Below are 23976 nucleotides of genomic sequence, written 5' to 3'. Positions count from 1 at the left end.
GGGAGTAAGGATGAAGAGCAGATCTGGTAAGGCCTGAAGAACTAAACACTGAGACTGAAGAGAAGGACGCACACTGACACACTCTTTCTACTTACTGATGGCCTTCGTCTCTGGCATTTATTCCAACATTGTCCCACCCTGAAAATGTGATCAACACAGGATTCCTGTTCCAAGGCACATACCATGTACTTTTAAGATGACAGCATCTGAAACATTTGGTCTGTATTGTATGTTTGGCCCTCTAATTATTCTTTTAGAGGTGGGTGATGTATTGATTATACTTGATGTATCGCGGCTTGTCCCACGTGGGATGTTCAAAATGACTACATAGCAAACATCGCGTGTAATTTGTCACGTCATTTTTTTAAGTCACAGGCACACGCTTCTGCGTTTTGTCTCTCTCTCTCACTGACACAAAAAGAGAGAGAAAAAAAGACTCAAAATATGATACCTCATGCAAACTCGCCTGCCCATTCAGACAACTCTATTCTGGGCGATAATGGCTAAGCCTGTGTTTTTGTATCTGCAGGGCACTGGAATGCAACAATTTAGTTGCATTTTGCAACCATGGAGCACCAGTGTGACCTGCAAATATTACTTATATATGAACTGGAGATCTGACAGTTTGTTAAATGCTCATAGTGAATAAATCCTTACAATGGCGCTGCTGTAACAGTTCAACTTTCTGCTAACTGCTAATATCTAACTGTTGACCAGAAGCTTTAACATGACAGCGACAACATCAAGCACACAGGTAAGTTGGATGCTTTATTATAGCAGTACTTCATTCATCTTTGTTATAACAGTATGTTATTCAATTTCATTTAACTTTATTATACAGTTTTCCCACACATTTTAACCATTTAAATTTCAAAACTTTTCCAAAATTTTTTTTAGCCTTTTTTCATTACTTTTTTTTAAGTAGTTTAAAATAGATAGGGCTATGTAGCAATACAGCCATAAATTAGTAAACACGCACTTCCCAGGCATTTGCAGATAAGCAAACTGATAGAGCTCATGGTAACTGTACTTGCTTGTTAGACAACTTGTTGCATATGCCAATAGACCAGACTGGCACATGCAGGTACTTCACAAAACGTCAAGGCTACGCCCCTTTTATAGGGGATAGAAAACAGGACATCCTGTAGATGTCATTGTTTTTTGATTCATGGTGAGATCAGAACTCTGACATGTTTGAATGTATTTTTCCTTGTTAAGCCAACGGTTGTTTTATGGACATATCTACTGATTGTTTTGCAACCCTGCCTGAACCTGATCACACATAATAACTGAATAAATTGAGGTGGATCTCTGTCATGTCCCTTCAGCTGTTTAACCCATTACTTGATTTTAAATCAGTAATATAGGGAAAGTATTTTGAACATCATACATGTTTTGGTATATTTATTAACATGTTTTTGTGCCAAACAAGGTATGTTCAAAACTTTTCCAAAACCAATTCCAGGCCTAGAAATCAGTTTTTCTGGTTTCTAAACCGTTTCAGGAACCATGATTAAAACAGTACTTCATTTAACTTCAATATAACAGTACTTTATTTATTATTTTAACAGTAGTTTATTTAGTAGTTTAGTGATTTGGTAGTCCACAGTGATTTAGAGGAGGTTTCAAAATATAAAGATATATATTGTGTATTGCGACAGAGATTAAAAATATTGTGATATCATTAAGAGGCCATACCATCCAGCTCTAATACATCTCTCAACTCTACAGTTAAATAAAGCATAGGTAAGAGGGGGACATAAATATGACTAATAGCAATGTAAAATAATCACTTATGAGGTCATATGACTTAGTATTCAAGTGATTCATAAGTAGGGCTGAGCAATACACTTGAAATCAATAATTTTTCTTACCTTGATAAAATGTATGTGTACAACTGATTATCACTGCATTGACCTGCACAGTACATCAAGTGAGATGTCAAACTGCTGTGCTATTTATGAAAAATGTTTCATACTTTGTGTTGTCAAAATGAGATATGAATGAATTTACTGGTTATCATCAGTTCTGACAACAGAACTGTGTATCACAGTGTCATAATATCATATCATCCTGATGTCAGGATGATTCTGCTGAAAGATGATAAATGATAATAGTGAATTATTGCTCAGCTCTATATGTTACAGCGCCATGTCTCCCGTGCTCCACACTGTAGCATTGTTGCCCTCCCAGTGCAAATACTGATGGATGTGCTGTGACAACAGACAGCGGCACAGAGCCTGTGCATCATCACCAAACAGCTCCTGACAACAACCCTAGTCGTCCTGTCGGATAGACCAAGATAGCAGAAGACACACTGATCTTTTCAATGTTGTTTCCTTAAACACGCTGTCGTGTGCCACGCATAACGCTGACACCAACAGAAAGAGCTTGTCTGTTTGCCTCAAGTCTGAGATGGCCAAAATGTTTTGGGCTTCATCGACGGTAACGCCAGCGTGCCTCTGCGCATCTCATTGGTTAACGTGGCAGAGTGTGGCATTAGCTGTGAGTGTGAGGTGTGTTTACAATGAGCCAGGGGAAAATGCTGTCATCCTATTGGACATCACAGTTTCTTTACTGTCTACAAAATCCTGCGGCACCTACATACTTAAAATATGTCAGAACATCGCAATAAATATTTCACCAAAATGCAGATGCTGCATGCTACGATAAACACGTTCACAACCAAACACAATCACACAGAGAGAGCACTTCCCCTTCTTTAAATATTCAAAAAGGGCCTCAATATACATAAATAATAATAATAATGTGTTTATGTACTAGATGTACTTTGAGGAGGAATTAAATATTAAGTGGCACTTTAAGAGGGGGATCGGGCCTGCTGTTGACATGGCTTAATGAAGTGAAGACAGGTGCGAAAGGAGGACTGGTCTACCTGGTGCTGCTGGAGATGCAGGAGGTCAGCTGCAGTCACCTCCACGGACGGCGTGGCGCTCTTGGGTCGTCCCTCCCTGGGCCCGCCCTCCACGCTTGCTCCTCCATTCTGATTGGCTGGTCCGTTGCTCGTCGCCTCCGTCCCAGATTCTTGCATCATGACTTAAAAACCTGAGAGAAGACACAGAAAGATGGAAAACAGGGACAGAGACGGAGAGGAACAGCTGTTAAAACACACAGCAATGAGGTCGCATTTCAACTCTCGGCCAAACTATAAACATCTGTCATATCCTTCCCACACAATTTCACTTTTATTGCAGGTTTCCCTGTTGGTTTGTGCTTCCCTGTGTCTTGTTTGTTTGCTTGTAGCATATGCAATGAGGCAAACACACACGCACGCGCTCCCACAGACCGCTTCTCCGCAGTATAATGAACTGCTCCTTTGTTTTGTCTTTTCCGGAGCAGATCCTTTGCAGATGACAAGTCCATACTGGGCTGGAGAAAAGGGAGGGGGACTCAGGTTTTTGTTTGTGTTCTCCATTATGGGGTATATGCAGGGGTGCAGTGGAGGGGTTGGGGTCCAGCACGCATCGGAGAGGAACCCAACCTGAGTTGAGCGAGAACAGAGGAGCCCAAGAAAACACTGAGCCTCCAAAACAAAACACTTTCTATGGAAATGGATATATTTACTTGCATGGCTCCCAGAAGAACCACGGCAGAATAGCTTTTTAATGGGAAACAGGGCGACTGTGTGAGGCCTGCCAAAGGATCTCCATGAGAAACATCCAATCTGAGGCCGAGCAAAAACAGTCAAATCCTTCAGGGGTGCTCAATTAACACCAAAATACAGGTCTGAATATAAATAAACCAGCACAGAAAAATGTTGTCTTTCACAACTTCATTTAACTCAAACAAACGCAGTGTAGTTTTATGTGTTGCTGCATGCTTTTTTGCTTGATGTTCAAATATGACAGCAGTAATATGTGTGAACACACAGCTATTTGCTTACATTTTACAACCTCTGTTCTGCTTTTGGATACACAAAAGCCAGACAGACATGATGCCCCCCCACCACCACCCTCCATCTCCCTGGGGATGAGTGCCAGTGACGCTGGTGCATTTCTGTGCCTGTATTCCTCAAATCAGTGGAATGATTTACAGCTATTGTGCGCTGGTCGCGGGCCTCAGTGGCGCAACGCGTCTAGCCCCCCAATTCCAGGGCGGTTAATGAAGCTGACCAAGTCAGGCAGAAGCGAATTAACTTGGCTGATTAATTATTTATATGAAGCAGAATAAATGCCTTTAAAACACTGGGCCTCATCATGAAAGAAGGTGAAAATGGGACTAAATGCAGATTTATGGTGTTGCATTTAAGGCGTGTAATAGGGGGGCCGATGCCAGTTAATATGTGCTCAACTACACAGCGCAGTGTCTCTAGAGGTCCAGATCTAAACAAGATGCAGACACACACCCAGACACCGTGGGGACACACACTCATGCTGACAGATAGGAAATTGAGGTTGACAACTTGTCACACAGGAATATTTACAGAGCATAGGTGAGATAATAATCTAGACATGAGATTATTAAAAAATAAACAGCTCTCTAAGCAGCACTGCTCTTTCAAATTCTGGAAGAGTCTCCCAGCTCAGGATCATCAGTAGCAGTTTTGGGCTCCGCTGAGCTAAAACAGTACCAGAACAAAAATCAAACCCAAAGTTCACTATGGTTTACATCTCCTCCGCTGTAGAAGCCCTCCATGCAAGAAGCATATCCGAGTGAGTCATCTGACACTGTGGCCTGTGCCGGTTCAGTTGTGTGTCACAACGCCCCCACACTCAGGGGCCTGTCTGAGCAGCTTGGGCCCGGCCTACAGGCCCTGTTCTCTGGGCCGGGGCTAGAGCCGGCCCCCCTCTCCCTCCAGACAGATGTTGACCCGGCTCACCCCTCCAGTCTGGCACGGCCTCCCTCCATAATGGGATTTTCTAAACAAGGAGTGAGCAAGAGGAATACTGTGGGATGGGACGCAGCCAGCCACAACTCCATCTACAGGCCTTTGCTCGCACCAACTCCCCTTCTGAGACACCAATTAGAAACACACATTCTCGGGCGAAATTAAATGCCATTTGAAATAAACCATGGGCTGACGTTATTCACCCCCACTTATTTTTCAAATAAAAGACATTTTTCCACATGCGGGGGGAAAAAAAAAAAAAAAGAAGGGCTGCTTTCTTTTTTTTTTTTTTTTCCAAAGCTAAATAAAAGGGGGGAAAGTAATGGCTATTATACATGCACTGTCATTCCATGCAAAATTTTCATAATTATAACGGAAAGGCGTAAATTTCCAAATGCATGGCATCTCCAAAAGTAATCAAGAGAATGAGCCGCGGGGCTATTTTAATGTATGCAAAACTAGTGACCCACAATAAAGGAGAGAAAGGCTACAATGAATGCAAAGTAATGCGCGCATGCTTGGAACCGGCACTGATGAGGGGATGGCTAAAATTAACACCCAATTAATTTTCGAATTGACAAACAAATGAAACCCATAAATCTACTTTCTCATTAATTTCACCACAGAATAATTCAAAGCTGCAATATCATGAGCGAGGAAAAAAAAAAATTGGAGGGAAAAAAGAAAATGGAAAATGGGCATTATCCATCATAAATATCAAGAAGATAGGAAAGAGCCTTATTAGAGAGTTGTGCTGATAACAATGTTAATCTGTGAAGCACTGAGGCAGGGACACCATCATCAGCTGGGGCCCGGGCAACTCGGCCATGTGACTTGGCCCCGCGTATGTTTATCTATCTATTTATTTTCACTTTGCTCAGGGGATAGCCTCGTCTGTGATGACTCAAAAAGCTCCAAGTTTTTCCATCCGTTCCATTTATACAACACATACACATTCAGCTGTAATTATGGGTCAAGTGTCCTGCTAAAAGGGGCGTAGTTACTGGGGTTAAAGCCGTATGCATTCATGCTCTGAACACAAACATTTCAACACAAAACAATACACAAGAGGAGACACAAGAAAAAAGCAGTCTTATTATTAATGGAGCACGTCAGGGTTTTTTTCCGTCTTGTAAAAATAGTTTAGAAAAAGCACTGAAATAATGGAAATTCCAGGAGATGAAAACAAGTCAACAACAGTTCGTACAAAGAGAACTGGCTGTGCTGTTGATTATTAGATGCCTGTCTGTTCTTCGGGGGGAGTAGTTGCTTGCAAAACAAAACAAGTGTTTGGAACAAACACTGGATAATAAAAAAGGTCAGAGTTTCTGTTTGTTTACAGTCTGTTTTGTTTTCCCTGCCTCAAATATGGGGAGTACAGTACAAACAAGAGTCACATGTGTCTCCCACCTGACCAGACAGGTTGAAGGTTAAGAACAGCCGGCGGCCAGAGCTCATCAGCCCTGCCTCTCCTCCCACCCCCCCCTCCCCTCCTCGCTGGAAATCTAATGCCTGTCCCCCTGTCATGCTTGCCTGGAATTCAACAGCTCAAACAAGTCAGCAGTCGATTCAAGGTAGGGTCGGCCCGCGCAGCTGTGCTCTGACCCTTCGCCATGTTCTGTTTTTCTTTAATGCTCATGACAGTAAAGCCTCGGTGGCCACCTGCTTCGATTCTCAGAGTTCTCACACGGCCCCTGTTTACACAAGCACACAACAAAAGCACAACATTTCTTGGGTGGGAGATAAAGATGCACCGAGGAGGAGACAATGGGGAGAGGTGCAATTTAGAGCTGTTTAGGTTCGGCCTGGTTGCTAGACTAGACAACACATCGGCGTGTACCAAAGGTACGCCAACAGAATGCTTCTCAAGGTTTCTTAAGAGGCTTGTGTTGTATTTTGGCTCTTGAAAAGAACAACACGAGCTGTACGTTAAATAATCCATCATCACTGACAACAACCTACTCTAACAGATATAGAAATTGGGCTAAATCCCAATAACCTTTCCAAACTGGAGTCCCACATTCTTCCACCTTTATCTGCAAACGGGGCCTTCTACAAACCAGAACCACCTCGATCACAAAGACTCAATCTCGACTCACTCGCTGCTCTGACTGCAATTGTCAGTCCGCTCTCTGCTGAGAGGAGCAAGCGGCAGGGATGACATTCTGCCAAAGGAGACTTCACAGTCAGACCAAACAACCGTGTAATCTTGTCAGCCACTTCAACCAAGTCACAGATAAGCTAAGCATATCTCCAGACTACTGTGACAATATAGTACGAACACACACCCCACCCCCTGTTAGTAATACCTCCATTATAAACCCCACATCCTTGCACCGCACAAGTCAAAGAAGCGTTTTTTCCAACTTCTTCCCAGACCTTGTGTGGGGTATACGCAGACCACTCATGCTGGCAAACAAAGCAGCTGTTTGTTTAATAAGTGATTGCTGCCATGGCTACAGTAAACAGGAGGAGCGGGGGGTTTGTGTTTATGAACAAACACATCTCCTTGCAGGAGCCATTTAATATTAACCAGGTGGAATGATCAGCCGATTTCCTAGGTGACACTCGGGGCAGGCGTAGTGTAAACAGGTTGTGGGAGGGGAGGAGAGGGGGCCAGGCTTTAGGGAATCAAGGTCGATGCAAAAGGCGGCTTGGGCTAGAATAAACAGCAAGGCAGAAGTCAAGATAAACAAAAAGTCATTCTTCTGACATTTGAAGACGCATTAAGCTGGTGCGTCGCAGCTGCTGGTGAGCCACCGTGAATGAGAACAAGATGGGGCGGGCAGCCCGGTGAGGTGGTCTCCTATGGAAACAGGGCATTGTCGAGTGAAGCAACCAAGTGTTTTTCCCAGACCCAACAAACAGTGGCTCCTCACAACAGCGCAGTGAGGAACTTGTAAAAACATGTTAAACATTTACCTTGTTCAATTATTCAGTAACTGGGTTTGTGGAAAATAACAAAGGATGTCTGAGGGCTGTGAGAGCTGGCACTCACAACATCAGGGTACAGAGTGGAAAAACAACAACAAAAGGGGACTGGGTGAAATTAAACGGACAAAAATGTGATGTATCATAAATATCATATTGCATGGCTTTGATTACTTAATTAATGTGTGACTTCAACAGATCATGAGTTAATCCATGTGCTAAGTCAAACACACACAAAATAAGTAGCGATTACAAAAGCCAAGGAAGGTGTAGGGACTTTCGAGGTGCACGTCACCTTGACCATGAATTTTTCATGAATACAACAACTTGCCATCTGCTGAGCTGAAGACATCCAATGAGGCTTCCTTACCAAGAATCCAAAGTTTTCTGTCTCCACTTCCCCTACTGATTTTTATTTAGTCCCCCCAAAAATAAACATAAACAGTGCCGGACATAGCGCATCCAGTGCCTTAGGCATCCCCCCCACCACCAACACCACCAAAAAAACAAAAAACATTTTACTACTATTATTGTATTTATTGATATTGTATTTTTTTACCCAATACAATTGTCTTGTACAGCACTTAGCCCAGGATGCAGGATGCAGTGACGGTGCTCTTGAAAAACAGTGCTGGAGGTGAACTTGTGTTGGTGGAACATTTGCAAATATGTTATTAAAATGGCCCCGCAAAAGAAAAAGCTCCCCAAAAACATTAAGTCGTATGCCACTGAGTGATTCGACTTTTAGTGATAAAAAAAGACAAACATAATTTGATAATCAGTGTCTGAGAGCTGAAACGTGACTATACTTTAGCTCTGGAGATGCTCACTGGACCCGTTAAAACCACAGATGATCTGCTGGCTGTACGCGACTCTAGCAGACCATTACTATGACCATATTAAAGAAGCTTGTGTAAAATGGGAAAGATTGGTGCATTATAGTGAAGTCAGTGTCACTGTGCATGCCCCTGCCAGAGTTAAAATAAAAGTGGAAAACCAACTCCAACTGGCTGTGCCAGAAAATGGATCAACATCGGGTTTGAGAGGCCTGTGGGGCAGAGTCAAGGTTTTACCAAGGTGCGTTCACAACTTGTTTTCTCCGTTGTAGATCTTTACAACAGTTCACCACAAAAACAAAACAGGCGTGCCTTTTCAGCCTGTACATTGTTACTTTAGACGTTGTTGTTGTTCCCCATAGTGAAGGGGATTTGAAAACAATGACAGATAGCGGAGGGAAGCGAGAATGATGCCGTCTAAATTTGGTGAGTCAGACTAATAAGAAATCAACACAAACAACTTAGCTAACAAACAGAACGTACGGTGTGCAAATTTACAAATTTCTTCCTTTTTTTGTATTGCGCCCCGCATAGATTTTGCCTTTTCATTTTCTCTTACTCTAATGCTCTCCACATACATTCCACTTAATTTCTTTTATGTTTGATTTTTTGAGTGTCACATTTTTTGTCAGTTTTGGCACCCCCCCCTCTGGGTGGCACCCTTGGTGGCTGCCTATGTCACTTAAAGGATGATCCGCCACTGCACATGAGGGAGGCATAAAATATGAGCAAGGGTGCGAAACACATATTTATAACACATTGGGACGAATGTGATAGGATTCTCAAGCATGAAATCTAGATCCAAACCTATTACTGCACTGCAAGCAGCAAAAAGAGGCTCGACATCCAACGTGAATATCAACCTGTTATCACGCTACAAGCTCAGACAAATTAACAGTAAGAGGGGTAGCAGAAACTCCGGTGGTGAAGCTGAGTAGATCCATAATTTCAGAAAATACACAAACCAGTTTGTCTCTTTTGCACAGAGCCAAGCGAGGAACACCTCGGTGTAAAGGCCTGCTGTGCACAGACAATGACGGAATGTGCCAAAGTAAGGCAGGCCATGGTATTTTTAGTACAACTAGGGCCGATAGAGACTAAGTAAATAGAGAAGTCTAATGAGTTTAAATCTGGTTGTACATGAATGGAATAGTAATTCTGGGATGTGGAGCCTCTTTTAGGAGTGGTTCGCCACACATTTTCTCAGCGTCTCTCCTTCATTCGACTTTGATAATCTCGCTCACATGTGGCTCATGCCCATTAACACTGCAGCGAGAGGACAGACACCAGGAGACATGGGGCCTCTTTTATTCTGACCACGGGCTCAATGCGCGGGAAGAAGCAGGCATTGCTTCCCTCAAGCTCATCTTACCAATTAGACCTGTCAAACATGCATACCCAAAGAAAAACACAACTCCAATCTATCGGCATCCTGTGGGATCTGCAAAAGCACTTATTGTTTTAACATTACTTAAAGTGTGTCATATATTTTTAATCATTTTTACTGGAATTCATGTAAGGGCTGTTCCCGGGGGTATGGGGATGCGAACTTGCGGAGGGGAAATATGTCAGATGCATTTTCCTGGGAAAACCAAGGTTAGCCTTAACGAACTTGTCTAATTAATACTGCGCACCTACGCAAAGAAGGGACAATATTATTAGAGCCGCTGTCAACTCACTGGAGTGCACACTTCCTCTGTGAGCTGACAACATGTAGCCTAATCATTTTGGGGGAAAAGATTTGCACTTCTGTTAAATCATCAAGACAGACTTGTGGTAAACCACCACTCTACACACAAAGTAAGCCGCTAATTACTGTTGAGTAAGTCATCAAGTGTGCTAGATGCATTTATTATGATTCCTCTCGCAGTACTATGCATGATAACTGGATGAAACGCTGGGGTCTGATCAAACCCTGCCATTTAAATGATTCTATGCACACACAAACACATCACAGATGGAGGTTTCCCACATCCACCTGTGACGTGTTTGTGTCACGACCTGAGATCACAGAGATTAAGTTAAGCAATTGATTTTTTCCAGACGCAATCATTAACCTACACACAAATAATGGCATGGAGGTGCAGTGGGCATTTCATTTTAGTAGTATCACCTATAACTGTCAGTATGCAGCTTCAAATGTATGCCTATCATACACTAGAAGACTTTGAGATTTTATTTTTTTTCTGACACCCTTCTTAAGACAAAGTGAGTCAAACACTATAACATTTTGCAGGATCACTGTTCACAGGACTACAACTAAATTCTTTTTGAGATAATTTCCCATCCTGCTCCTGGTGGAAAATTTTACACATAGGTCCCTTTAAGAAACTCTACAAGCACAAGATAGAAGGTGTCACACAACAACAGTATTGTTGTTAATTCTATATCAATATAATCTACAAAGATAAACTGTATTTGTGTACCAACTTAATATTTTGGATTTTGTCACCTTGATTCGCCACCAGCCTCCGTTAGTTAGCTGTGCTGTTGAATGAGAGGCAAAAAATGTCTCAATGCCTCGAAAATAAAAATTTCTCAGTAGTAATAATAGTTATAATAGTTAATTGCTGGCTGGTGGCTCGGATACACAAAGGATTTAACAGTGACTCTTGTTCACTCCACCAGTTACTCCTCCTTTTCCATAATGCAAGAGCACCGAGATTTGTTCATGTTCTATCGCCTCCCCCGAGTCTCCCCCATGTTTACTGTCTACCCTGTTTACTGCTTCCTGTTTGGTGCTGTTGGAACATCAAGACGAGAAGACGACTGATTTTAGACAGCCTGGACTGAATTATGTGACCACCTTGCACCAAACGATCAAGATCACACACACCAACTCAAGTGAAACTCTTGTGATTTGATTCCGTCATTGGAAATATGTCTGTGACAGTGACACTGCTTTTTTAGAAGACAGTTCATGACTGATAGTGTTATTGTTTGCTTGCATATGGTAAATATCATTTGTTCTTTTGATAATGGATTGTGTTGTTTATGTGCTTCTTCATGGTCTTACAGTTTCCCTTTTTGAATGACGAATACAGATTACTGCCACCTTCTCGTATGGAGTTATTTCCTCTTACGCAAGCACAGAATGTAGGTGCAAGTAAGCCATTGGCTGTGATCTCTGTGGTGTGTTCATGTGTACCTTTTTTGGTCCAGACACAGGCAATGTGAGGCAACGCACAGTCAGCCTACGTCTCCACTAGTTTTTTAATGTTGGTTTGGTGTGTGTGAGCTTTTACACATTAGCCAGTTTGCTATTAGTCATCTGCTTCACCGTCATTGGTATGGGAGTGGTCTCGTCCATTGACCCCTCCTGCTGCTTCCTCCTGAAGAAGCATTTCTTCCTCAATGTGGTACGGCGGGGTCTTTTCAGCCTCAGAAGCATGTTATTATTTTAAAAGCCCAGCTTGGCAGACAGAGGACAGAGAGGGTTAAAAAGGAAGGGAGTTTGTGCCTTCCATTAAGCAGTTAAACTGAAGATAAAGGGCGAAGGGCTAAATACCAAAAGACCTTACATGAATTTCAGCGTTTTAATGGAATCAGGTTTTAACAACTCTTTCTTTTTTTTTCCTTTTTTTTTTTGGTTAAATACAGCCCATGTCAGGAGGATGCGTCCCACTCATAAAGCAGCACAATGACAATGTACAGTGGCACTAATACAAGGACATAGTTCATCATGACATTTTCTGCAATTCCCAACTGATTAGGGTCATTATGTTGGAGGCCTGATTTATGTTGTCATTTCCTCTCACCGATCCTGCATCAATGAATCTTAATGAATTGGTAAATAAGGGTGAAGATTACACTGTGTGACACTGCAACATTTCTCACCCTCAACGGCCGAGATTTATGTAGCCAATTAGAGACTAACAGAGAAAATTGGCTGGCAGAAAAATAATATTCTTTATGGTCCAAAATGGAGGAGCATTCTCAGTGAAGGGCAATTGTATTGTCTGTGTTAAAGTCCATAAACCACCCTCTTAACCCACCTTCAAAAGGGGAGTCGGACTCTGCTTGCAAGCAGGGGATGTAGGGTAGGTTTGGACCTTTGTGAGGCTGTCTGCTGAGCCCTGTGGTGAGCCAAAGTCCTTAACATTCACCGCGGCCTATCCCATGTGTTTGATCAGCATAAATACACCCCTGTATGACAAACATGTTTACCTTCTCACTGCAAACATCAGACAATCAGACACCATGAGGTGCTGCTTCTCTAATGAAGACACGGGAGCTTTTTATCAAGGCCAGCCGTGTCCCTCTTTCAGAAAATATGCCTCGTTTATACAGACATCAAAAAGGCATTTGTACAAAGAAAAGAAGCCAAATTATTTGCTCTAAACATACAATAAGGCAATATTTTTCAATTAGTTTTTTGTGAGGGGGAAAACGTGTTAGTTAAAAAAAACACCATCCAAATGCCCTTCATCTTTTTTTCAAAGGCGGAATATCAAAATACAATCACCTCTTTGAAGACATCTCTGATCAACACATAGAAGAGGATATATACAATATGATTAGGGGCTCTTTAACTATTCCCGGGCACGTCGTTATCACAGCCATGATGGTATTTATTTCTTACATGCAGATTAGGGAATGCTGAAGATGATTATGGCGAGGGACAAAACTGTTTTTGTGTATCAATACAAGGCATGAAGAAGCTTGCCTGCTTATTAATACCAAGTTCTTAAAAGAGCACTTAGAGTTATAATGAGAGCCTTTATGTATTACATATTGTGACGAGATTTAGTGTGAGGAAGCGGCTCTCCACATCAAACAAGCCGGCCTGCTATTAGGCACAGGGGCTGAGGGATGCTGTGTGAAAAGGGGTGGAAAATTAAAGCTGAAGCAACGCAGGAAAGGGCTTAATTTACTGGCATGTACAGTATGCAAATGAGATTACTCTCAGCTTAACTGCATCATTTATGTCCATAATAACAGCATCATCATTACAGGGCTCAAATTAAATTACACTGTAATTAGCATATCAAAGTGATTGGTTAAAGTTTAAAACAAATACGCAATTTTGTTAATGAACATCTGTAATCACCGTGTAGACTCTCAGTGAAAACATCCAAAACAAATATGTGTTTTGGAGAAGGGGAGGAATATCCCTCCCAAACGGCATGTCTGTCTGTGTCTGTGTGTGCGTGTGTGTCTGTGTGTGTGTGTGTGTGTTGGTAGGATGGGGGGGGGGTGTTTTACCTGGAGAGCTCCACACTCTCAGGATATATTTCCCAAACTCCAGGAGATCAAAGATCCAATTTCCCACACTTGCCACTTCAGGAGCTCATCAATAAAATACTAATCACTTCACGGCTGATTCTGAGAATGGAGCCGCAGCCGAAGGCTTAGGGAGACTTCCATATCACCAAAAAGAAAAAAAAACATACCTCGGCTCTGACTGTCTTGACTGTTGTTGAATGTGCACACACATCCTGCACAGAGACATATATAAATTTGCAGGCAGGTTTATCCAATAGCTGTCCTGCCTTTTTTCCCCCTGATAAACATGGTGAGTTTTAAGCGCTGTAGCTCAGAGAGTACTTCCTCAGACCTCTGACAGAAATCACACACACCTTAGTTCATGTGCATATGAATGAAAGCCGACCTTTTTGATGTAGCACTTTTATTGTGCACATATTATTGGTAAAATTCAGAATTTATGATGGATCGCACAACTTTTTTTTCCAGCTATACTACCACCAAGTGCAAAGGATACCTTTGTTTTCTGCTTTCCACTATTATCACTCCCAGTATTTTGCTATTAATTTAACAAAAACGTAAAAGGCAGCAGCACTGTACATCATCAGAAATGCACTCGTCAAATTTTAAACAAGTGGTATGTTATTTTATTCATTAAGAAATCCATTAAAAGGCCTTATTCCTTGCAAGTATGTAAGAGATGTGCCTTTCAAGGTAGAGCTAGGGCAAATCCACTCCATCAGCTAATGATGGCACTCATTACACAGAGAAGCTGGCTAATGAAGGCGCGGTGGCCGGCCGATCCCCTCACCCAGCATAAAGCCCTATGAAATGCTAATATCTCACTTCTAATTAAAGGATACTAAGTCCAAATGCACCTTCACGGCTAGTAGCCGGCAACATAAATTTTATTTTTCAACACTACACTACACCCAGAGATGTGCCTGAGCAACATTCCATTAATTCATATTTAATACCCCCACTAGTCCTGCATTTGCCTTGCTATCTGCCTCTCCTCTCCTTCTCTCCCCTCTCAGCTTTATACTGTGAGTAGGCACATCATTACGCTTTCCAAGAGTCTCTTTCTTTTTTTTTTTTTGCTTTTTGTTGGTGTGCATATTACAGCAGCCTATATGCGTGTGTCACAGGGGAAAGGTCAGGAAAAAACAAAGAGAAACAGGAAAATGTGCCAGTGTGGCCCCTGCTCCACCTGTATACATTTACAGTGTTTACACATCTTTGGCTGTAAATATGTTTACAAGAAAATCTGCTGCCCTTCTCAGAAACTGACCTTGAAGCCAGTAAACAACGCTTTCACAAAGTTCATTACCGTCAAAGAGGGTATAGTTTTTTCCCTCAGAAAAAAAAAGGTCAGCGTCATTAGCTTATCAACAAAATATAACTGCAGTGAAGTGGAAATTACAGTTAGGCCTGAACAAATAGGGGAGAGTGGGGTCGGTTGGGACAGTGGTACAGTTGGGATAGTGTCTTTTTAGCAAGTTAAAAAAGCAACTATGCGTATACCACTCACCATGCTCATACTCAGCCACACCCTCTACCTTCAATCTCAAAGTGAAGACCTTCAGACTATATCTCACTTTTAATTCAGTTTTGAAATCCGTGCAGCTGATTTACGTAAGTGTGTAAGTAAATTGTTGGCTCTTTTGATATTTTTTCTCCTAACATACTGTTTTTTAGTTATTCCACATACAAAAAATTTCAGTTGATGCTAGTGTTAGCTGTCTGAATTTTTGTCGGTAGCTAGCACAAGAGTTCAAAGTGTCTGCTCTCCCTCGAACAGTTGGGACAATAACTCTGGTTTGTTTGGGACGGTACTGTTTATAACTTTTTACAAATCAACAAACAAGTAGGTGGGAAAAAAAGACAAAGGCTTTTCCTTATAAAATAACTACTGTGAATTCACTGAGTGAATGTTTATTCAACTGCAAGCCAGTAAGAAACCTTTTTTGCCCCCTTCAAATACCCTTGAGCTGCATAGGGAAATTTATGAAAAATTATCATTTTACAAATGTTTTCTTTTAAAAGTGCAAATATACTGTGTTGAAATTTAGACTGCACTGTTTTTTGTGGTTTTTTGCCTAAAACAAGGTGTCCTAATCACTTGAACTATGAATAAACATATGACATAACTGAATTCTATCACTGTAATCATCAGTAGTTAAAAATGTCAACTTATAACTAATCATTTAACCACTTCCTTCAAGCTCACTCTGAGTGTATGCTTCGCAAATATCAAAGTCACTGTGACTCACAGTTACCACACAAATCTTTTCCAGGAATTTAGATCAAGTGGCTGGTTTTACTATGAATGTCTACGTATATTCAAAATACTGGCATTTCAGATATGCGTTTCAGCATTTCATAAAAGATTTACAAAAAATATCATCAGCCCACACCAAGCTCTATCTCACATGACTGCATCATTTTGCAGATACATGCCCAGCACCACTTCAAACTACACAAATGAACACACAACAATGCTTTTCTTGAACTTGCAGTTATTTTTAAAATGTTGAAATACAAATTTATTTACATTGGGTGCATCATTTGCCAAAGGGTAGCAGTGAAACGCATGAATTTAAAGGTCAGTGTTAAGAGCATATCACATGACGTTGTGTTTGATCCCGGCCCAAGTATTTTCCCAAGGATTCTCTGGCTCTGTACTGTGTAAATCACGCAGTCTGACCTTCTACATTCCTCATGCTCTGTCCTCCCATTCATCCGCAGGCACAGATAATACTGGGCAAATATCATAAACGTGAGGATTTTAGGATTGAGGTGAGGCTGCCATCATCCTCCACCAACTGGGGAAAAGAAAGCCCATGCATCTGAAAGAGCCCCATTTCCACCTCCTGCCAGACTAACCTGTGGTGAGGTTGCCTGACCCTAATGCCTAATGGCCTGTACACTGACAATCCACAGAGAATACTCCCAGACGATTGGCAATCTGAGTAACGTCCAGGTTTATTATCTTAATGACATTTTATCTGGATATTGAACTGATAGCACTGCTGATTGCTAGATCACTACTTTATTCAATCTGCAATGAGAAACAACACACTGGCACATATTTACTGCTACACATGATAATTCAGCAAACTTCTGAACATTTCAAATAAAACAGCCACTGTCTCCAGAAAGTTACACTTCCTCTGCAGTAACCCAAGCTTTTCTGAGCTTGTGTGGTTGCTATTTCATCCAAGTATCATAAAGGGTCCCGAGCATCGCCAAGATGTCTCCAGTTCAAACGCAGTGTCGGCTTCGGGCCGGGGCGTGACCTGCAGCTGAACTGGCCTCTGCTCGGCCACAGGGAGGAGGGCGGCAGCCACTCCAAACACATCACCCCACCCCCTGATAAATAACTTAACACAGCAAACAGAGGCCCATCAGTCAACCTACACATAGCTAACACCAGGACAGGGACAGAGATCGATGGAGAGATACAGACAAAGAAAGACAGAAGGAAGGGAAGAAAGACCAGAGGAGAGGGGACAGAGAAGGAGAGGGGTGGGGGTACATTGTGAGGGCATCTAACAGTGGAGAGTAGATAAATATCACACGGGAGCCTGCGCCAAGCAGCAGCGTGGAAGGCCAAGTACTGTAAGGCCGTGAAAGCCAGGCTATTTTGCCGAGCTGTGACATTTGTTTCTTATTGTCTAAGTGGCAGCTGAAAGCGTCTCCCTGCGAGGGCCCCTCGGCTCTGCTCTGGACCGCTTTGACAGGGAGGTAACCATATTAGGACGTGTATGGTAAAGTAAACAATAACATAGTTGCAATGAGATGGAAATTTTTCAGCTAATGGTGTTTGTCATTCCTGTTTTCAGTGCACTGAGCGGCCCTGTGTTTTTTCTAGCCAGCCAGAGAGACTTTGTTTATGAAAACAACGCAGGAGCCAAGGCTAAAACCAGAGCAAAAGAGAAAAACTGTAAATAAATATCAGTTTAAAAAATGCCTCCACCTTTTTTCATTTGATTACATAAATAAACCCACATTTGGGTAGAAATTGCCGCTCACATTCCGTGTCCCCCTCAGGCTGTGTCCACACTAACACAGCTACATTTGAAAACGCATATTTTCCTCTACAGTTTGTCCATACTTCCACACTAACTCACCATCTTTGACTCACTGTACTGTTTAGCAACCCTCTCATAGACAACTGTAAAAACAATGGTCTTGCGTTAATAAGATCACTATTTTATAATAGCAAAGTATGTAAATATTGTTTTTGGCTACACTGAAAGACAGTGCAAGTGATCATGGAAGTAAGAGAGTGCAGAATATCAAACTCAGCATCATTTCATTTGTCGATGCCAGCACTGATATGATGCCTCCAAAACTGCACTTCTTTCCCCAATACCTTACTTTGAGGAATTTAAACTTGTTTTATACAAATTCCTAGTTTTTCAACTGATAAAGTGTGCCAAAGACTCAATGTGATCCTAAATGTGAAGCACCTGAACAGGAACTTTACCCGAGTGAAACAGAATTGAAACTCAGTGGCGTGCAGTCCATTAAGGGCGATGTGGTGCCACCCCACCTGCAATTCCTATTGTTAAATACATATTTTAATGACAAATGGTTGTCATTATTGTTGTGTTGTGTGTGTATATAAATTTTACTTGTTACTCTCACATTATTACAGATACATGTAATGACTAACAAAGCACTGCCTACAGTCTGTGTGCCAAAGGGCTTACTTCTCTCTATCCGACAGCGGTGTGGTTAAATATGTTTGGATTTTCCTGGTGGCTCCTGATTGGCTAACACCACACACTATAACTAACTGATAACTGAATCTGGGTGGGAAACTTTTTTACAGCCAATAAAGTGCCATATTGAGCAATTTTCCACCCACTTGGGGCAGTTTTAGGATTGATTATGTTGGGAAAAATATTTACTTGGAGGGGTTGCCAAAAATTTGGCCCGGTTTGTAATAGTGCAGATGTTTTTAGTATTTTTTTCAATATTCAGACTCTTTTCTAGCTAATAATGATGTCTTTATATGAACATGGCAACACTACAGATACTAGAAGGGTACCTGACCAAGCTGGTCAACCACCAGAGATGTGACAGCTGGCTACGAGCTAGTCAGATCAGCTGGTAGTAACGCAGCGAAAGCTCATAGGACAATCTGTAGTAATGTTCTACGTATTAGTGAATTTTGGTACAATTTACGAACCTAAAAATATAAGGTTACCGACTACTGGCGTCCCTGAGGACCTCTGTTATGCTGACAGAGTTTAGAGAGCTGGAGATGAGAGCAGGCAGTCAGGTAGGAGTCAGATCCACGCAAGTCACCCTAACAAAACACCAACAGATCACCAACAGTATAATAATAACATTTACAAGATTCACTGTCAGCAGTTTCGTGATATGAGAAATACTTTCAAAGTACTAATGCTTGAAATACAAAAACAGCCAAAACACACGTTATGACTTATGGTGCACTCACACATGCATTTTAAAAACCACAAACTTTCTCTGCAAAACCAACTCATTACAAATGGGCAAAGTAAATCAGCATCAGAATTTTGACAGCTGTTTTGACATTGAGCCAGAGAGTCCAAGCTATCTTCGTTTGTTAATTTTGTTGCACTATTCACTTTTATTCTACCGTTAGCAACAGTTCTAACTAGCTTGCTAACAGACAGTTATCAAGCTAGTTAGCTTGGAGAGCTTTTATCCTCCATCAGTGGCTCTTTATTGAATAAAATGACGCACAATCATAGAACAGAATGGCAGAGTAGAGTAAAAGGCCCTGGTACAGAGAAAATATAGAAAGAAATTCAGAGAACTATTGTGACTGACAAGCGCTAGCCCGGCTGGCTAGTGTGTGTGAAGTTTACCAGCTGTTGTTACCCTATAATTGGTCCCTCCAAAAACTGATTGAATGACACAGAATGCTGCAGGAATGAGTCCTAAACCGCCCCAAAAAAGTTAGCAATGTAGCACTCACAGTTCCCTCATCTAAAAGTCAGTGGGTTTTTCGAATGGGTGCTTGGTTAGATGCCTGAATTAAGGTCTGTGGTTAACACAAGCTTAAGAGACTTTCACGTTTTGTTCTACCCCACAAAGATAATTCTGAAGCTTTTATGTGTTTTAAAGTGGCTAAATGAGACTACAGAATGTCATCACGATGAACAGGGCTTCACAGCCTCATTGTGGTGGAAATGGTGAAAACATGCGACCCTTGTGTAGTTCGTTTATAGCCTAATGTTAGCTTTTACTTCTGGTGTTTGCATTTACGCGTCCAAAATGATAAATGTGTTGTTCATTTGTGAAGATTATCTTGCTGAACAAAACGTACAAGTATCATAAACATTTGGTTGCCACAGACATTTTTTTTGGCAATAATACAAAATCCAATGGAATAGTCCTACTGGCTTTTTGTCAAGGTAACCATAGTGATGTTAACTTCCGGGTAGGCCTACAAACACGTCATCCCCACAGCACTCTACAACATGATAAACTGTTTGATATTATTGTTATTTGATAGATATGACTCGTTTCAAGGCTCCATTTCTCACTAATTTCTACAGCATGTTGAGCTATTTAAGAAAAATGTTATGTTACACTGGTCACTGGTTGTTCTTCTACTTATTCATTCCCTTTTCTTTGGCTCTGCTTACCACATTATCTTTCCCAGGTTATAAATGCATGTTTTTGTAGTGTGGAAAACAAAGACTGAGATATTTCCCAGCCTTTCTGAATAATATCCTCCTGCTGACTCACTGGTCAACTATTCAAAAAAAAAGAGATTTACCTCAGCATGATGCTGAAAAAAAGCTAATCTTGTCCAGGTTCAAAGCTCACAACGTGCAAATGTTCACATGCATTTCTACAGCCATACAGTACATACAGTCAACTTTAGGTGGAAAGAGACGCGCAACTTCTCCACTTCTGCACTTCTGTCCTCTCCACATGTTGACTTTCTTTGTTTGGTTTTTACCCACCTCACTCCAGCTCTCTCTCTCTCTCTCTCTCTCTCTCTCTCAGCCTCATTCCTAATCTCACACCAAAAATGCAAGCTGTTTATTTGCGTAGGGCTGAAGCCATTCCATTAAGTAGCCCCACCAGGTGCTTTATCCCTAAAAGGGATTTGTTTTCTAAAATAAACGGAGAAAGCAAAGGACTGCCAAAGTGATATTTACCATGACATGAAGTGATTGCAACAAAGTCAAAACTATCCAAATAAGAATGACTGCGCCTTGTAGGAACTTTTTTGAATTCCCTTACATAGTCAGAGACCTTCTCCGGACAGACTGGAAACCATAAACAAGTGTCCTTTCTAATGTGTCATAATATATAACTGTATACTATTGTTTTGGGGAGCAGGGACAGTATGTACATATATTGAGTTATATTTGATATCCCTCCAGTTCTGCTACAGTATATTGTTTTGCAGTAAAGGCAGTCTGACAGATGCCGGCCCGGGTTACCGCAGAAAAAAAAAAACTGTATAGTCATTTTGCTCAGAAGACAACAAATCAATCCAAGTTATTAGTTCTATTTCATCTTTTCTGAAGCAGAGGCACAAGGCCAAAGCTAAAAAACAAAAGAGGGCTTTGACACCGTTCCTCACTTTTGTGATTTTCTTTTCATCTTGCTGTAAGACAACTCATCTGCTGACGGAATTTGCTTACTGCTGTCGCCTCACTCAATCTCGCACAAAGACTGCGTCACGTTAGCTGTCTGCACCTGGTAGCAGGGAGACATTTATCAAAGCTCCTCACTCCACCTAGCAGACCAGAGTTTATACAGTGTGTTTCAGACCAAAGGAAGACACGTCTGTTTGATGCTGATAGAAAAATAGATTGAAACTTGCCAGTGCGTTTTTCCCCAAAAAGATATTTTAAGTAGCTTCGAGATAACACATCTGTGATAACATTATCAGTGCAGTTCTTTCTACCTCACAGCAGAAGATAATTCACATAAAAGTTGCAGGAGATGCAAGAGAAAATAAGAATGTTGCTCCATTGTGTGACATATTGTGTTGGGCATGAGGCATGCATTTAACTGCGCAACCTGTTTAGCCAGACAATACAGAGGCGGGCGATCTGCCAGCGTGTGTGTGTTCTGATAGCAGCTGATGCAGCCATGGGAGCAGAGCATCAGATAGGGAAAGCAGACGGCGGTCAGGTGAGGGTGTTTAGAAGGCTTTGACACGTCCTGTGATCTCGATCAACAGGAAAAGGCAGAAGCACGCCGTCCCCGCCTCGCTCTCCATTGTGACGTCTTTGTAGGGATTGTAATTTTTCATTTTCACGCTGCCTTGCATCTATTCTGCCTGTCACTGTTTTTAACTACAGCAGCCAAGCTCAGAGAGTAGATTACGGTACTTGCGGTGCATGAAAAACACAGCAACAAAACTGCCAGTGACAGAAGCGTTTAACTTTCTTGCTAGAAATCTCCCCCATGTGGCACTTTTGCTACAGCGAGTTGTTTATTATGTTCCGAGCTAGGCATAAGCGATTAAAGGAGCTCTTAAGAATCAAAGTGTTATAAATGCATGGAAACACAGCCAGCTGTAAATGCCACAGAATTAGAAGCTTACCAAGCCTAATACTAATACATGGCAATTTTCAGCTTGATGCTGATATAAAGAAATTACTTTTTTAAAGTAAGCAATAAATGCAGTCAAGGGAACTATTACAGAGGCCCTATTTTCATCCCAGCATAAATCTGCACACGACCTTTCTGCGGGTCTAACTCATGAATCCACTTGTTTATTCTTAACACTTCCATAAAAAAAGTGGATTAAATAAAGCAACCTCAACGGCTAAAACTAAGGCAATATAAACCAAAGCATTTACAGCACAGGACGAATTACAAGAGTGTTTGCATGATGTGTTCTTCTCTCCCTTACATGGATTCATGAAATTCAAATGAAGTCCGGCATGAGACGATAACATTTTGAAGCCCTCAAAACAGAGAAAACATGTTTTGGGCATCTGAGGATTCTTCTAAGCAGAGGCACTTTTCTGGGAAGTTGGATGTCATCAGGTCTGAATAAATTGGCCCAAAAAAAAAAAAGAAAGCAGGCGTACACACAGCACACATCAGAGGCAGCCCTCTATCACTCAGATATGTCCATAAGATGAGAAGTATTCCAAATCTAAACTTTTGTCAGGCTGCTTTACGACTGTTCTAACGTTTCAATTAATGATAAATATTCCACAAAGCATGGTTGCTTCAAATGTAGACAAAAATGAACACCATGCTCTCGTTCACAAACACATACACTGTATTAAAGAGCTTTAAACACCAAGACGTAGTAATCCCATAAGCTGCTGCAGGGATTTCTGCATTAGCGATGCAATCAAAATCACATTGGAAAGTTGTGTCAATCATTAGGCTGATTTTTGCCACATTAACATTAATTACACAACCATTTGAGGGATTTCGAGGCTGATCTTACATCTGGAGCAGGCAGCTGAGGGGCCTGCTGGAGCGGACCTGACTATGCGGAGAATGCACTCCAGATAAACAGCAGCAGCAGCAGGAATCCTCCACTTCAATTTGCTCCAAGTCTGTTTTCCAAATGTGGGGGTAATTGTCTGAACCAAATAAAAGAGGAGCAGAGGCTGTGCGACGTATTGTGGTGATGAGGGCCTCCTCTTACAATGAAGACAAAACTAGTCTGGCTGAAATCCTGCAGCCATTGCTAACTGTAATGATGACAGTTACAGCTGCTTTTGCTTTTTCCAGATTCTATGGAGGTGCTGCAGCAGATAATATCTAAGATGAGAATAACTAATCAGTGATGGCTTCATTGAAAATCTGACAGTGGCCTTGAAGTGTCATCATCTCGTCTATCTAGGACGTAATCGTATTTATTACATTTTTACTGTAGTGCTGCTCAATGCTTTAACTAAATGCTGTTGGAAGAAATATATTCTAGGTGGAACAATTTACCATTTGTACATTCTTACTTTTTGTCTGGCATGGAAATGTTTAAATTTAGCATTTTGTTTAAACTTATGCAAACTAAATATCAGCTATTAGCATGAGTTTATGAAAATAAGGATTTGAAAATGTTCCCATGAAAATACTATTATTTCCCACGAGGAAAACAATGAGAATAAGCTGTGTTATCCTGTTCTATGTTAGTATATCTCTCCATTAGCAGGCAGT

General features: G+C 41.5%; 1 protein-coding gene across 10 annotated transcripts in view; it reads right to left on the bottom strand.

The window, feature by feature from the left end:
• The window catches only part of foxp1b (forkhead box P1b), a 183054-nt gene that overhangs the window by 92473 nt on the left and 66605 nt on the right, over positions 1-23976 (bottom strand). For all 10 annotated transcript variants that reach the window (XM_049587353.1, XM_049587345.1, XM_049587378.1 and 7 more), the window contains one exon: positions 2897-3066. In XM_049587353.1, coding sequence (XP_049443310.1) covers positions 2897-3055 — 159 coding nt within the window. In that variant the 5' untranslated portion in view covers positions 3056-3066. The remainder of the gene's footprint in view (positions 1-2896; positions 3067-23976) is intronic.

Source organism: Epinephelus fuscoguttatus, linkage group LG1 (genome assembly GCF_011397635.1).
Source record: "Epinephelus fuscoguttatus linkage group LG1, E.fuscoguttatus.final_Chr_v1".
NCBI lineage: Eukaryota > Metazoa > Chordata > Actinopteri > Perciformes > Serranidae > Epinephelus > Epinephelus fuscoguttatus.
This window is presented reverse-complemented; position numbering and strand designations above follow the sequence as displayed.